This window comes from Aulonocara sp. 'chitande type north' Nkhata Bay, linkage group LG10 (genome assembly GCF_057382095.1).
Source record: "Aulonocara sp. 'chitande type north' Nkhata Bay isolate Kocher_YH1m ecotype deep benthic linkage group LG10, A_spYH_male_GT1.1, whole genome shotgun sequence".
Lineage (NCBI taxonomy): Eukaryota > Metazoa > Chordata > Actinopteri > Cichliformes > Cichlidae > Aulonocara > Aulonocara sp. 'chitande type north' Nkhata Bay.
Genome location: NC_141353.1, coordinates 30,742,604 through 30,757,781, shown reverse-complemented (window position 1 = coordinate 30,757,781; position 15,178 = coordinate 30,742,604). Strand labels below are relative to the sequence as shown.

Here is a 15,178-nt window from a genome sequence, read left to right as displayed (position 1 = left end):
CAATTTTATGATATCAGCTCAATATTCCTGGTTAACCTCTAAGTGGATTCTCTCTGACCTTGCTGATTTTGATCACATCCAGCTCTTTCTGGAGCCTGGCCAACATGGCGTCGTCGTAGCCTCCGGAGCACTTGGTGACTGTGCACCATTTCTTGGAGTCTGGGTCGTAACAGCCCATTAGAAAACTGGACATGATGCCCCCTGGTGGGTAGAAGAAGACGCGCAAGCATTAGGTGAACTGCTTCCCACAGAATAGTCTCTCCACCAGCACCGACTTCTCAAAACCTGCCTCTTCAAATTATCTTTTTTTCTCCTTCCCACTCACTTCCTACAGCCTCTTACGACAAGCGTTTCATCTGATTTATTGTTTCTGCTCTATTAGCTCGTTTTCAACTACACGAGTCGTTTCATTAAGCACGCTTTGAAAACTTGTACCTTTCTCGTTGTGTTTGTTATGTTGTTGCACACTCATTAGCCAGCCTCCTCAATGGCCCCTGCTTCAAATCTCACCTGCTTCTCTATTTCACCCATTGGCATCTTCTCCTTATGTAACAGCCTGTATCTGCACATTTTTCATATGAAATCCTCCAATTTGGTTATGTTTTCCCAGAGTAACGGAGCTGTCTTGTTAATTTCATCATCCTATCTAAACATAATACATGCAAGAATCGTGTATTTATATTTTCGCTTTGTGGCTGAACGTGAAGTGTCACACCTGCAGAAGGCTTGACCCCGTCTTTCACAGCAAAATTAAAAGTTGGGGGCAAAAGTAAAACTGTCTTAACCGTTCAAAGCTGTTTTCATACATGAACTCCAACAAATGTCTGGAGAATACAGTCAGGAAATCATCTGAAGCTGTCCTTTTTCCCCTGCAGCACACAGCAGGAGAGATTTCGCATCAGACTAATTCTCACTGCTGGAAAAAAATTGTTCAAGAGAAGTAGCTGCCTGACTGAAGCGTGTGTGGACTAACTGGACTATTACACACACGCTGTACTCGCACTGCACAGATCATCGCAATCAGATGTCACTTTGTTAAAGGCCTTTAATGTCCTGACTGCGTCAGACATTTCATTTCAGTTCAGTTCAATTCTATTTTTGTAGTTCCAATTCACAACAGCAGTTGTCTCAGTGGGCTATCGTACTGGAAGATAAAGACTACAGCCCAGACAACCCAGTATAAGCCTGTACTTGGTGACAGTAGGAACAAAGAAATCCCCTTTAACAGGAAGCAGGAACAGCTATCCACCACAAGAGGGCGTAAAACAAAAAGAGCACAGAAAGAGGCCACAAAATAAAGAGAAATCAGTCAAAAGTTAACGGCGTGCAGTAGCGGCATTTAACCACACCAGGAGAGAAAAGGGGTGACTGGAGAAGTGCTCGGTGCATTATGGGAAATGTCCAAGCAGTCTGAGTCCATAACTAAGGAATAGTTGAGGGTCACCTGATCCAGCCATAACTGTAAGCTTTATCAAAAAGGAACATTTGAAGCCGAATCATTAAAGTAAAGATGGTATCTGTCTCCTGAACACAAGCTGGAGCTTCCACAGAACAGAGAGGCCCTGACAGCTTTAGGCTCTGCCTCCATTCTACTTTTAAAACGTGTAAAAATCACAAATAAACCAGAGAAAAGTGCTCTATTTGGATAGTATAGTGCAACGAGGTCTTTGCATTCCCACATGTGCTTTTGTTGGGTAATGTCTATAGTTCAGTGATCCATTAAATGTGTGAAAATGGCTTAAATCACCTCATTTTATGGCGAAACAGAATTGTCAGGGTGAATAAAATAAAGCATCAAGAATGGGAAAAGACTCCATGCCTAATGAAGCAGATGGTTAAGGCTTTACAGACCGTTTGAGCCTTTCCCGTAGAAGGCTCCCAGCACCACCAGGTCAGCTGTGTCTGCCATCGCCCCTTCATTCAAATAGTCCTTCTTTACTTTCAGCCAGTGGCGCTTCCCCGGCTCATAGGTGCTCTGAGACACGCAGATATAAAGCCTCATCATCGCAATGTTTCAGCTACACGTACAGTTTAAGCATAACTTGAGAAATTGAACAGTAAATAAATCTGATTACCAAACGCCGTCATCAATGAACCAACTCACCTTTACGTCTTTTAGCACCAGACCTTCAAGTCCCTCCCTGATGACACGAGTTATCATATCCGCCAGATCCCCTGCTCTCTGACACACACACAGACGCACACGTTTTTAACATGTGTACGCATACAGCACAAAGACGCATTCACAGTTATACTTACAGTGACGTGCTTCATCTCTGAGAACAGGATCCTGTTGGGGACTTCAACCATGTTGTCATGCAGGAACTTCCTGCGTTCACACAGAGGCCTGAAGAAGACAGAAAGCCAGCGGACACGTGAAAATCCACGTTTTCTCTCCGCAGTGCTCTAAAAGTTTGTAAACTTCTGGCTTTGCCTGGGATTCAAACTCCACTCGCACGGGTAAAATCCTCTGCTGCATCCCCACCTCCACATTTTTGCTCTTTATAGTCCTCACCTGATCTGCTGTGCTGGTGGGTTATTCCACGAAGAATCAATTAGTGCCTCCCAGCTGAGCCCCACAGAATCAGCCAATGTTTTGGTACAGTAATTTTTAGGATACCAGATAAAATCAGCCAAAACAAAATATGCCCACCTATGCTGTGGAGGTCCATTGTGAATAAGGGAGCGGCTGAAAGAAGCTTCTTCTTTTAACTTTAAGTATATTCAATAAAGGCATTCAAAGTTTTACCTTTATACTACGAAAACACTCAGTTACAGGCCTTTGAATTATCTAAGGGTGGGTGCAGCACTTTTTGAGAGTAACTTCATAAATTTAGTAAGTACAACGAAATTCTCAGGAGTGGAAAACACAGTTAAGCTCTGTGTAAATCAACTTTATACTTTATACCATTATTTCTATGAGCAACTCTGAGCATAAATATCATTACATGTGTCACAATTTTAATAGGAAAACTTCACCGTTTAACTTATATTACATACAGTTAGAGGAAATAAGCACTGGAAGTCTGGATGTTTAATCTGTTGTCTGATAATACACAGGAGGGCATTAAAAAAGTGCATTGTGGGTAAACTCACGGGGCTCATATCACCATGAGAGAGAGGTGATTAGTCAAAGCTAGTTATGACTTATAAAAGGTCCCTTTTTATGAACTCTCTGATGCCAGGCAATCAGATTCTGGAGCCAATCCCCTCTGGCAGGAGGGAGTATTGGAGAAGTGCTCAGTGCATTCTGGGAAGTCCCCCAGTAGTCAGTGCCCAAAGGAGCATAACTAAGGAAGGATTCAAGGTCACTTGATCAAGCCATAACTCTAAGCTTTATCAAAAAGGAACATTTGAAGCCGAATCATTAAAGTAAAGAACTGAAGTTTCCACAGAAGAGAGAGGCCCATGGCTCCATGCCCAGTGAAGTGGATGGTTTAGGCTTCACCCTGGACATAAAGTTTTTGAGTCACTCCCCTCTGGCAGGAAGCTGCAAACCCATCGGGATCAATACTTCACTGCATTCAAACAGCAGCTTCTTTCCATCTGCAGCGGAACTGCTCAACAAAGCCTCCTCCACTGATTCACTTTATAATCACTGTTTTCCATTAACACACCATTATGCTTATTCAGCCCATTAACATTTGCACATTGGACTCCACTGCACTCCATATACATTTGAAAATTTATATTTATATATTCTCATAGTGCCTCTATAGAAGAACAGCTTAAGTATTTGTCCAACAAATTGAAGATCTCTGGTTCGTTCCTGCGAGGAAGAAAAATCCATTTGTGGAAGGCATAAAAAAAAAAAAAAGTATGTACCAAATCAAACTCTACCTGAGCACACAAGCATGATTTTGTGCTTTTGTATCAAACATTCACTCACATTTATACTTGGATGAACACAGTGAACAGCAAACTGGGGCTCAGCATCTTGTATGAGGATACTTAGGCATGCAGACTGAAGCAGGGATCAATCCCCAACCTTCCAATTAGCTCTACAGCTACCTTCGATATAAGGGAGCAGCTGAAAGTAGCCGTTATATATTTTTCTTTTGCACCACTGTTACACAAAGTCACATTACTTGGAAATAAATGTGATTCTGGTTCTGAGGTTTGCATAAATTAATTTTGATTTTTAAGGATCCTCAGACACCCTGTTACATGAACTACTCTTGCTCAAGTGGATGTGAATTTGAAGGTCACTAGATGCTGAAGACTGGTCCTCAGTGTCCTTCATTAATCATTTCAAAGTCCCCCTGTTCCAGACATACAAGCTCGAGTACTGATAATAAGTTATTATTTTCTTTCGTTAGAAAAAAAGGACTGCAAATAAAGTGAAATCTTTCCATAAAACCACAAATTAACCACATAACAGCGAGTGAGCAAACCACAAGGACAGAGCAGCCTATTAATGTTAAAAACGACATGCTTGCATCATCCCCATAAGAGGTTACTCTGCACAGTGAAGTGCAAAGTCATTTCTGAGACAAAGGATGGATTGAAAGAGCATTACCTCTCCATGAGACTCACACCATTGAAGTAGATACAGTCAAAAACAAAAAGGCACACCTTGGCGTCTTGAAAGGCTGCTTTCTGAAGGGAGAGGAGAGGAAGGTTTGTGGGGTGACAAGAAAGCCAAGAGGGAGAAAGTAAAAAAAGCTGTGTGACAAAACAAAGAGCATAAAGTGGCTGCAGTGTTCTCACCTTGTGTACACCCAAGGTCCCGAAGGGCAGGGGTTTACTGGTCTTTGTGTCAATTAGGAGGACTTCAGCATCCAGTATCATGCTGTGGCCACCAGGAAAAGCCTGAGGGATGTATTCTTTGAAATGGGCCACCTGAAACATCAACACAGACACACACAGGGAGCTCAGTTACTGAGTGGAAACAAATACCATGTGACAACAACAACTATTACAACAAGCACAAACCTGTAAAAACAATAGGTTTCATTAATAAAGTGCATTATTTTCAACCAAAAAATGTTTTAAAAAGCAAAGATCAAATGAGACATTTGATGCTCGTGGTTCAGGCTTGTACCCACCATCCTCTTTTATAACACTGTGGGGGATGATCTAAACAGTTCTCTGCCGTTATCATTCATCAGAATAAAGAACATTAGGTACCTTGGACTGTTGTAATTAGACTCCATTCCCACCCCCACAGAATGTTAACCTAGCATTAACATAAATTGCCTAATTACAGCGGCTGAGGCTGCATAATTAGCCATTTGGCTGATGGGCTGCAATGACAAGACGGTCACTCAAGACAAAATGTCTGAAGCCTTCAGGCTAGAGGACTAAAAGTGGACCGCAGACACCATAAAAACAAGTACCAGGCTTTAAAATGCCTCAGAAAGCATAGGCTGCACTTCCACATGAGAAGCCTGGAAAAATATGGTGTGTATACATCACGCACAAGAGCTACATGGCTTTTTCCAACTTGTGCCATGCTTGGCATCCTCTTCTTTATGATTGTTGTGAAGTGCGTTTTGTGTGCACCGAAGCAATTTCAAAGGGCTAATGAACATGATGCAGAGCTATTTATTCCTGCACGTTTAAGTCTCTGTGCATCATGCTGAGAAAGCAAATGCTGGAAAATCACTGTGGGAAATGTCTGAATTTCACGCTGGGAAAATACCTTTAAGCTGCTAATCCTGCCGGGGCAAACCTGAACACACTGCATCCTGATGAGCATTGTTACATTAATCAGTAAATAGCTTCACGGACCGGGAGCCCGCACATTTGCATCTGTGCTGTCTGTGCATGTGCGCGATAAGACTGACTTTGTGAGGCAGCACTGGTTTGAGGCTGCGACTGAAGTAGCTGAAGTTGTCTCCGTTCTTGTGGACCTGCACGCGCTCGCCATCGTACTTGATCTCAGAGTACATCCCGTTGGGGCATTTCTTCATGGCGTACTCGATGGATTTACACGCCTCCGCCTGAAACCACAACAAGGAAACAATCGTTTCTGAAGTTCTAATTGCTTTATGTGAACTTACTTTTCATGAAAGGTTTCCCAAGGTTGATCCAATTTAAGAAGACAAACAAGAAAAAAAGGTTATCAATCATGTAGGATTAACAGTAGATTCAACAATTTCCTTCACAATATGAGACCATTAATAAAAACATCCAGTGAGAATCACCAAGTTCGAAACCACGAAGGTGATGAAATTTTGTAAAACTTAAGTTTATGTCAGTATACGCCAAAAAGAGGGCAAACGGTGACATTTAAGTCTCCTCCTGGGATCTTTCAGGGTTTCTGTTGCTGGGAACCTCAGCAGCACACCTGGTTCATTAGAAAACCTTGAATTTCTTTAATCATTAGGAAGTTTTGCAGGCAACTACATGATGTGGACAGACAGAAGATGGCCAAAATTTATTTATTATTGCCATGACTTCAAAGTGACTACTCATTTACACAACACCAACCTAAATGACTATTTTGTATCCACTGAAAGACGATCTAGCGCTTCATCTTCTGCCAGCTCATGTTAGGAGAACAAAGTTAAAACTAATAACACCGAAGTTGCTCGCCTGTGGATCGTTAGAGAACAGCCTGTGCTAATCATTTGTAACCTAAAATGCGATGCGGGGATAGCTGCAGCGCATTTCCATTTTCTTTTATTTGGTGTAATTAAAGGGCCGCTGTGTAATGTGCAATTTAATGGTCTGTAAAACACATTTTAAATCGTGCTGAATTAATATTTGCACTTCAGGATGGGTTGGGGACAGTTACGTGTCTGCAGTGCAGAGTTATCTGTAGGATCCAGCTGCTGCGTGTCTGGCTGTCGAGTAACAAACCATCAAAAAAAACCAATATATTCTCTAAATATTCAGACATTTTAACTTAACATAAAGTAAACTTTGGCTCATGCTAAATCTTTAAGCAGGCTGCAAACAGACAGAGTGACTCAGCTGAATAGCCAGTCGTTCTCTCAGTGAATGTGTGAAGTTGGGACTGCTTTGTTTAGACTTGATGTATGGCCATCTTAACGACCGCTGCACAGAAAAGTACTTTTGCTCAGGATGAATGACGACAGACAGAAGAGCTGACCTTCTAAACTGAGGATTTTCTGTAATCCACATCTTTTCCTTGCATACAGAACTGCACAAAGCCTTTGAGCACACATCAGATTTAACACCTCTAATCACTACATTGTGATGTTTTTGCAGTGAACCACGGCAAACAAAAGTACGAGTTGCAAGATTTACTGCTGCAGAAGCCTTGAGGCATGCTCAGAGCTCAATCTACAAACAAGATGTTTGTCTAGACTATTTTAAAGAGAAACGTGGAAGTACCGAAATGCGAACAAGCACCTGTGCTACGACAACTTCACTGCCTTTGACCAAAGTACGACACAGTGACCATATTCTGGTGTTCATTTAGGCTGACATCTGAAGGCTGTGAATGCTGCAGCACAGGATCCACATCATTTTCATCAAACCCCTGATTAACCCAATCCTCTTATAGACCACTCCCACCAGGCTAGAGCTGCTTCCTCACAGGTTAAAGGTGATCACTCCAGGCAACTTTATATTCATCTGTATCGTCACTTCCCTCTAACACACACCGGGGTCAGGGGTTAACTTTTTCTTTTAATTTGTTACCGTGTCTGTATCCCTAATTTATATCCTGGTTTATTTCCACAGGTAACATCCGTCCCGTCCCCTGACACGTGTATTAAATCGGCAAAATAAATGAGGCCATTGCTTGGGGAAAAGTATGCTAATACTTATGTAAATATTTTAATTTTGTACTGTGCATGTGTGTCTTGTGTGATTTATGAGGTCAGAAAGGTCAGATGACAGACATCCTCTATTCCCTAATTGAGTTAATTAAGTTGAATTAGCTCACATAGTTTTTAAATGTGACTGCTTCTTCTTCTTCTTTCTTTTTTTTTTTTTACATCACTGTGGTTCAAACACCTCAGCTTTGCATTCACATGAAGACTCGGAGATTAAAAGCAGACAAAGACCGTGTGTATGTGCATCTGTACTGTATAATTTGACACTTTTTATTAGGAATCCTTACCAACATGGGCTGGACGGGGGTCATAAGTGAGGCCTCGATAGTGAGGAGTTTCTTAGGTCCTGAACCATTGGACACCTCCTGCTGATTCTTTAACACCCTTTCAATCACGTCTCCCAGATTACGCGAGGCCTTGAAGGCATCGTAAGCGTTTGGATCCACTGCATCCAAGCTGCATAAAGAGGCAACAATGACAGGCTGCTATTAAAAAAATAAAAATCACAGATCACATGATGGTCAGCCTGCATCTGACTGAGAAAACACAGCAGTGTCCTTTCTCTCTAGGGCAGGGATGAGCAATAAGCTGAACTCAATTCTGCTCAATATTAATTTTGTCTCTTTATAAATTACTGGTAAAGTCCTTCACAACAGTCCCAGTTTGTCATGTGGTCCCCTTGGGAAAATTACTGCGCACCCCTGCTCTCTAAATGCCTTCACGCAGCATAACAGTGCCTAACAGATGCCCTCATTGTAGGATCAAGGATCGTGCTTTTTCAGTGCATCTGTAGCCTTGATTTATTACGTTTATTTTTACAGAAGCCCACATATCTTTACCTGAAATGTATAATTTATGACCACAAAGAATGAAAGGTTGGTAAAGATCATAAATTACACAGACAAGATGGTCATAGTCACCATAACGTTGCCCAACAGCCACAAAAATCCTGGTGTGCACTTTTTTTTGTCCTTTTTTTCTCTCTAATGAGGACCATAATTTACAAAAATGATGTTACTGTGATCAAAATGAATTGAAATGAGAGATTAAGAACAGAAACACGGATGATGGGAGTCACAGGGTAGTTTTTCCATAACCTTCTTCACAGTGACTTTTTGAAACTGGACGAGCTGCCCTCTTCTGGTCATTTGAGAGAATGCAGATTTAATGCAGCTTTAAAGCAACTGCCTCACTATTCAGACTTTCCATCTTTGCGTAAAATAAACCTGCCTCTGTCATGTTCAAAGAGAATAACTAAATAATCCAAAGATACTTACACGTGTTTAGCACCAGCGTTCATCTTCAAATCGTGCTTAATTAGGCGAACGATGCATTTCAGGTCATTACTGGTGCATCTGTAGGGAAGGGAAAATTCAGACTATTACTGTGAAGCAAATTCTGAAGCATTACAACATTTCGGGAAGACGAAATCTAAAAGCAAACAAATGACAAATATAAAATGATTGGATTAAAATGCCTTAAAGTGAATAATGGAAGCTGCACACACCTCAGAAAGAACCTGCTTCGTTAGAGGCAGCTGAAAGACGAACACTTGAGCACTGCAAGTTCACTTTACTTGCTTTGCCCTATTAATGTTATAGTATGCTAGCAAACCCTTTAGTTGGTACAGCAAAAAAATAATGTCCATGTCTGTTTACAGCTTGCAAGATGCAATTTATGACAAACAAACATAGCCTGGTGTCTGCTGCAGCGGAGGGGAGAATGTCAAATAAAGATCTTGGGATAAGGTACGCGTTTGTGTTAGACATGCCCGAGGCAGGCAATCGATAAAGGAGGGAAAAGTACACAAATGCAGGCAATAGAAAAAGCCATAAGAAAAAAATAATAAGTGGAAGGAAATAATTGTACTATAAATACTGGAAAATGGAACCTCTAAGTACGTCTTCCTGCTTCTACGGAGCTATTGGAACTTTTACAGGCAGTAAAGCAAAGACGTCACGCGGAGAGGTGCAGCTACAAACACCAAGGTCAGCCTTATTGGGGTTATTTGTAAGAATTACCATATCTTTTAACATTTTAACACTCAGCCTGACTGATATAAAAAATGATTATGTGTTTTATTACTTTTTGGCAATATCCTCCAGCTCGTTCTGCTGCTCATCCTCCTTCGTCAGCTGGGAAAGTCGGGTCAGGGATGCGTCCACTTCCTGGATGGTAAGGAGACTTTTGGCAGCTGGGGGAAATGATTTACTCTCATCAAAGAACATCCTCACCGTCTCAGACACGTCACCCTTAAAAGGAAAAACGAAACAAAAACAGACACGATGTCAAGAGCCTGTAATTCTGCGTTCGTGTTAAGGGTCTGTCCACTTCGAACACCGAAATACTGTAAGAGTGACGATTTATGGACGACAGACCTGCTCCAGATCGCGCACCATGTCATCCTGGTTGCTCCTGAATATGCGGCTGAAGAGTTTTACAATCTGCTTGTCATTGAGGTTGTAGATGCTTTTCACAACACCCGGCAGGAGCAATTTCACAGTCAGGTAAAGATCGCCGTGGAACTTATCTAGGATGGAAGACAAAGGAGAAAATTCACAGAAATGTAAAGATGACGTGCTGGATTTTGTATATATACAGAAAAAGGTAGAAAAAAAATAAGAGAGAGACAGCTACCTCCACTTGTGCCCTTCCTGAGGAACTTTTCAATAATCTGCGTCTTTGTATTGTAGCTGTTGTTTTCGGCCACCATGGCACAGAGCTTGCGAAACTCTCTGAAGAGGCAGTCTTTGTGCTGGGGGTCACAGAGCTGGGTGGACAGCGCGCTGCCTTGGCTGGCATTGGCAGGGGAAGATGACGCCCCAGGGCTGCTGCTAGAACTGCCAGCCTTTGTTGCTGTAAGGAGAGTGAAGGGGAACAGTGCAGAGACCATGATTTATTGATCACTATGAAGGGGCCGGAGTGGATTCTGAAAAATGTCAGCCTTTGTACTTAAGCCCGAATTCTCTACAACACTGATACTGGCTGAAACCATTGTTTTCAGAGCACGCCACATTCATATTATTTTTATTCCTATTCTGGCCGTGGCCCTCAGACTGTAGTGCACGAGTTTCCCTGCCTATTCAATCCAGTTTATTACTGGTGGCTTACATCACCACTGGGAATATGAAAGCAGTTTTGCTTCCACCTGTTTATTGCTTCAGTTTGCTGACTTGTGGATACCTGTAATTGAGCTATAAGCTGCAAAGGGAAACTACTAACAGAAAACCGCTTTAAAGATCCCACATAAGTTTGTTTACTTTTCTAAAGTGTTTTCATTTTAATTTAATTTAATTAACGTATGCATTTAGGTCCATTATGGAAAACTGCCAGATTTAGCCTCACAGGCTCATTTCCACCTGCAGTCCCTGGCAGGTTGACAACATTCATTCTATGCATACAAAAGACCCAGAAGCATGTAAGTGATGTGCGTATTTGGTTTACACAACTGCTAGTGACTATCTTGTGAATTCTTTGCATGTTAACGCGTGTAAATTAATAATTAATAAGGACTGTTTTTTCTTTTTTCTGAGTGACTTGAATTTCGACATAACTCACCAGTGAAGCCTGAAAACTTCCTTGGCGCATTGACAGATGGGTCAGCGGGGGGAGCCATCAGCTGACCGGTGGTGTTCAACTTGGCCTGCACCTTCTTTTTTGGACTTGCATTAACTTTGGCCATCAAGTCTGCAAGACAAGGGGAGTGGATTTTGAAGAAAGAAGACCTGAGATGCCCTAACTTATTTATTTAATGTTGACAATATACTAGTGAGATCACACATAAGTGATGTGTATGGGACCTAGCTGTCACAAGACTACATATCAAAGAGTTTGCTGTATAATGCTATATGAATACATAAGCCAGGGCATGCCTACAGTCTTTATGGCTGTTTGTTCATTATCCTGTAACCTGCATTTAACAGCCTACACAAGGAAACCAGGAAATTAATCATTTTCCTCAAGAGAAGCAAAGAAAGCACAAGTTGCATGTATGCCCTAAATCTATACACAACCTATGCAAGTACCCAACGCTGCTTACAGCATTTATACTTGTGTCTCTTTTGCACTGCAACCAAAATGCTAGCTGTTGAGTTTCTGGCTTCAAGTTGATCCACTGTCTTCCAGTCAATTACAAAAAAATCAAAACAATTCACAATTACAATAATGTTCAGTTACATTTCCAGGAAGGCATACATCAGGTTACAGCATAGAGTTTCAAAGGGGTTTGCTCCTGCATAGATTTAATATAGATGCATAAATCCAAATTAAATCTCATTTTCCCTAATGACAGTTTAACTATAAATAAATATACAATAAATGGGCGAGTCAATTACTGACAAATATTTTTGACACATTATTGCAGCTTTCACTTGACAAACACTAAGTAAACATGTTGCCATGCCTTCACTGAACGGCCATCTAATTATCTGTACGGGTACAACAAGTAAGTTGACACTGGGCGGGAAGATGTGAGCCACACCACTGGTTTCATGTCAGTATCCCACATGTATTCACAATACTACTAGTATATCAGTCAGCTGCTGCACTTCAACTGATTTGCGGGATTGTGAATTGAAATTTCAAGAATAGATCAGGTCACATCAAAAGTGCACTGCAGCTGAGATTCACTGACTGTTGACTTTATGAACACAGGAGCTTGATCTGATTCCAACAATGGGTAAAATTTTCCTTTGGCCAAGGCTTAAATATTGCCTGTGAGCAGTAGAAGGGTTTAAATATACAATAAATGTATGTTCACAGACAATTTTTCTGCATAAAAAGCATTTTAAAAATGTGAAATTTACATTTTGAGTGGCTTTTGTACCTGAAACGTGTTTATTTATGATCTCCTTGTCAGCATCCTGTAATTCCTCCCAGCCCTCCAGGTCGGTGATATCCTCGATCTTCTTCGTGGTGGCTCTGGCTCTTTCCAGCTTTTCGAATATACACTTCACATGGTACCACTCTTTCATCTCCCCTGCAGACTCACTGAAAGGGTTTGGCACAACTTTGCCTATGCGCACTATTCCCTTCTGGATTTTGTCCTTGCATTTCTTACATCCTGCTGTGCCACGTTTGGCATATTCAACGAGAAACCTCTGATCTGCCATATCCGGCTGATTGGAGAAACTTTGATGCAGGAAAAGCCAGGGAGGATAGTTTGGGAGAAGACTGTGCTTTTGGGATACCGAGGATAATGCAGAGATTTTCCTTGTAAAATGTAACTCATGAAAAGACAAAGGTAGACGCTCAGCACATGAATAGACAGAAAAGGCCCTACACAACCTGAAGTGTTTCTGACATCTAACAAGTTTTCCACTGGGATTTAGGACTACGCAGATAGTCTTTTGAAGCAATAAAATGAGAGTTTTCTGCATTAAGTTGCAATGATGAACAGTTCAGAACCTAAAAAAAGCAAAAGGATATAATGGTTAATGACACAGCTTTCTTTTAAATACAAGGTACGTCAATATACTAAAAAAAACCTAATGCTAACAGCTCTAATAAAAGGTTCACTGACTCAGCAATATGTTATGCATTCATTGCAAGTGTAAATTTCCTGATTCCAGTTAGGCAGTAACATTGCTTCCCACTGCACATTCACAGGGCTTCTGCAGGGTTCATAAAGGCAAATTTATTACATTGGATCCCTTTTTAAGGCAATTTAATACAATTTATAGTTGTATAATCCAAAATATTAATGATAAATGGAAAGCTAGTAGGGCCAGTATGACAAAACATTATTTGTAATATTTCAGCACTTACATAAAATTCATATAAAAATGTTTTTAACGACACAACTGAATTACTTCATGCAATGCTGACCTAAATCAGTGCGACTCTGGAGCCACATGAGTCTCTTTGATCCCGCTCTTGTGGCTCCAGGTGGCTTTGACAAAACAATTAGCAATCCCTGAAGAAATGGACTACGAATCCAAAAAACAAACAGAAAAACAAACAAAAAAAAGCCCACAAAATGAAACTTAGACTGGTCGTTTTTTGTTTGTTTTACTACTTTTAAAGCTATTGTGTTGTTATACGTTTTATTTATTGTCAAAATAGGCTACTTTTGCATTTCAAAAATTTTTGTTGGTAATAAAATAAATAGATTAAAAAAATAACACTTACAAAAATTATATACAAATGGCATTATCATAATGAAAATACTAACAGTTCCAGATAAGCATAACTAGGCTGCAGCAGAGTAGCCGCATGTGGGAAAATAATTTTGTTTCCTCCACCTATTAGTAACGTTGATAGGCTGACTTATAGTAATGGGCTGTGTAGCCTTCTTTATAAGGCTCCAATATCTTCTGTGGCTCCATTCAGAGTTTTTAAGTAAAAAAAAAAAAAGCCCTACATTTCGACGATAAATTACACAGATTTCAGTAGGCAGTAAACAAGGAAAAGGTCAGGATGCTCCATGCATACAAACATGACCTTACAATTCTCTAACACAAATCTACAAAAAACAAAAGAGCACACGGATTACCCTGTTGGACAGAACAAAAAAAGTAAAAGACTATTACATGTCATATATAAGCTTTGGAATAATGGCAAACAGCTAAAATTTAAAGGATTAACGAACACAGATGTATCAAAGTGCTCTAGAGTGTCACTGGACAGTTTTTCTATCTTGTTTATTCTTTACTGTAGTGACTTTAATGCAACACAATGTTTTCAGTTCAAGGCTAATAAAGGATTTTGGAAAAGACACAAAGTACACGTTGACTTATTTTAATATTTACGCATATTTGAAAAAAGAAAAAAAAACAGCGTGCCTATTCAGTTACACAAACGTGCATTTTTAAATGTTAACGTTAAGCGCACCTCCAAAACATCCGACGTGTAAGTTTGCTGACACAAAGGCAAGTGGATATGCTCACTAACGTTAGCATTAGCAATGCTCACTTTGTTCTACGCTCGAAGGAAATTATCACGTCGACTTAATAGACTGCACACCAGTTATCACAAATACTTTAACATGCTACTAAAAGTGCTACACGTGTTTATGTACTGTACCTTAGAGAAGCCGAGTAAACGGTAATAGGACGCTTTAAACTGCTAGCACTCCTCATTGTTGTTAGCCAACAGCCCAGCGACGTTAAGTCAGCGTAATTGCAATTTAAATATGCAAAGCCTTTCCGGTTTGGCTCCGCAAAAATAAAAGTACTGAAATCTGTAGTAGTTCGATTGAGAACAGTTCCGACTATTTACGACTCGTATGTAACTCCGTTGTACTAATTGCAAGAAACCGTCCTCTTACAAAAATAGTAAGAGGTGCCCTAATTTGTGTCCAAAAGGAAACTTCGCGCTTTATTTTAAAAGACAAGCAACCATTTCCGGAAACTCTCTGCTTAACCCCGATTAACTTGACACAACTAGCAATCCTAAAGGGGCTAGTGTGTAGGCTAAGAAGCATGGGC

General features: G+C 40.7%; 1 protein-coding gene across 1 annotated transcript in view; it reads right to left on the bottom strand.

The window, feature by feature from the left end:
• lig3 (ligase III, DNA, ATP-dependent) overlaps positions 1–15,178 on the bottom strand; it is a 19,587-nt gene extending 4,409 nt beyond the window's left edge. Inside the window, exons 1-15 of the mRNA XM_086309489.1 lie at positions 14,775–15,178; positions 12,577–13,157; positions 11,310–11,438; positions 10,389–10,607; positions 10,130–10,281; positions 9,837–10,003; positions 9,029–9,106; positions 8,039–8,207; positions 5,790–5,945; positions 4,711–4,842; positions 4,520–4,599; positions 2,260–2,347; positions 2,105–2,182; positions 1,852–1,975; positions 59–201 (exon numbers count right to left, since the gene is read on the bottom strand). Coding sequence (XP_086165615.1) covers positions 59–201; positions 1,852–1,975; positions 2,105–2,182; positions 2,260–2,347; positions 4,520–4,599; positions 4,711–4,842; positions 5,790–5,945; positions 8,039–8,207; positions 9,029–9,106; positions 9,837–10,003; positions 10,130–10,281; positions 10,389–10,607; positions 11,310–11,438; positions 12,577–13,129 — 2,268 coding nt within the window. The 5' untranslated portion in view covers positions 13,130–13,157; positions 14,775–15,178. The remainder of the gene's footprint in view (positions 1–58; positions 202–1,851; positions 1,976–2,104; positions 2,183–2,259; positions 2,348–4,519; positions 4,600–4,710; positions 4,843–5,789; positions 5,946–8,038; positions 8,208–9,028; positions 9,107–9,836; positions 10,004–10,129; positions 10,282–10,388; positions 10,608–11,309; positions 11,439–12,576; positions 13,158–14,774) is intronic.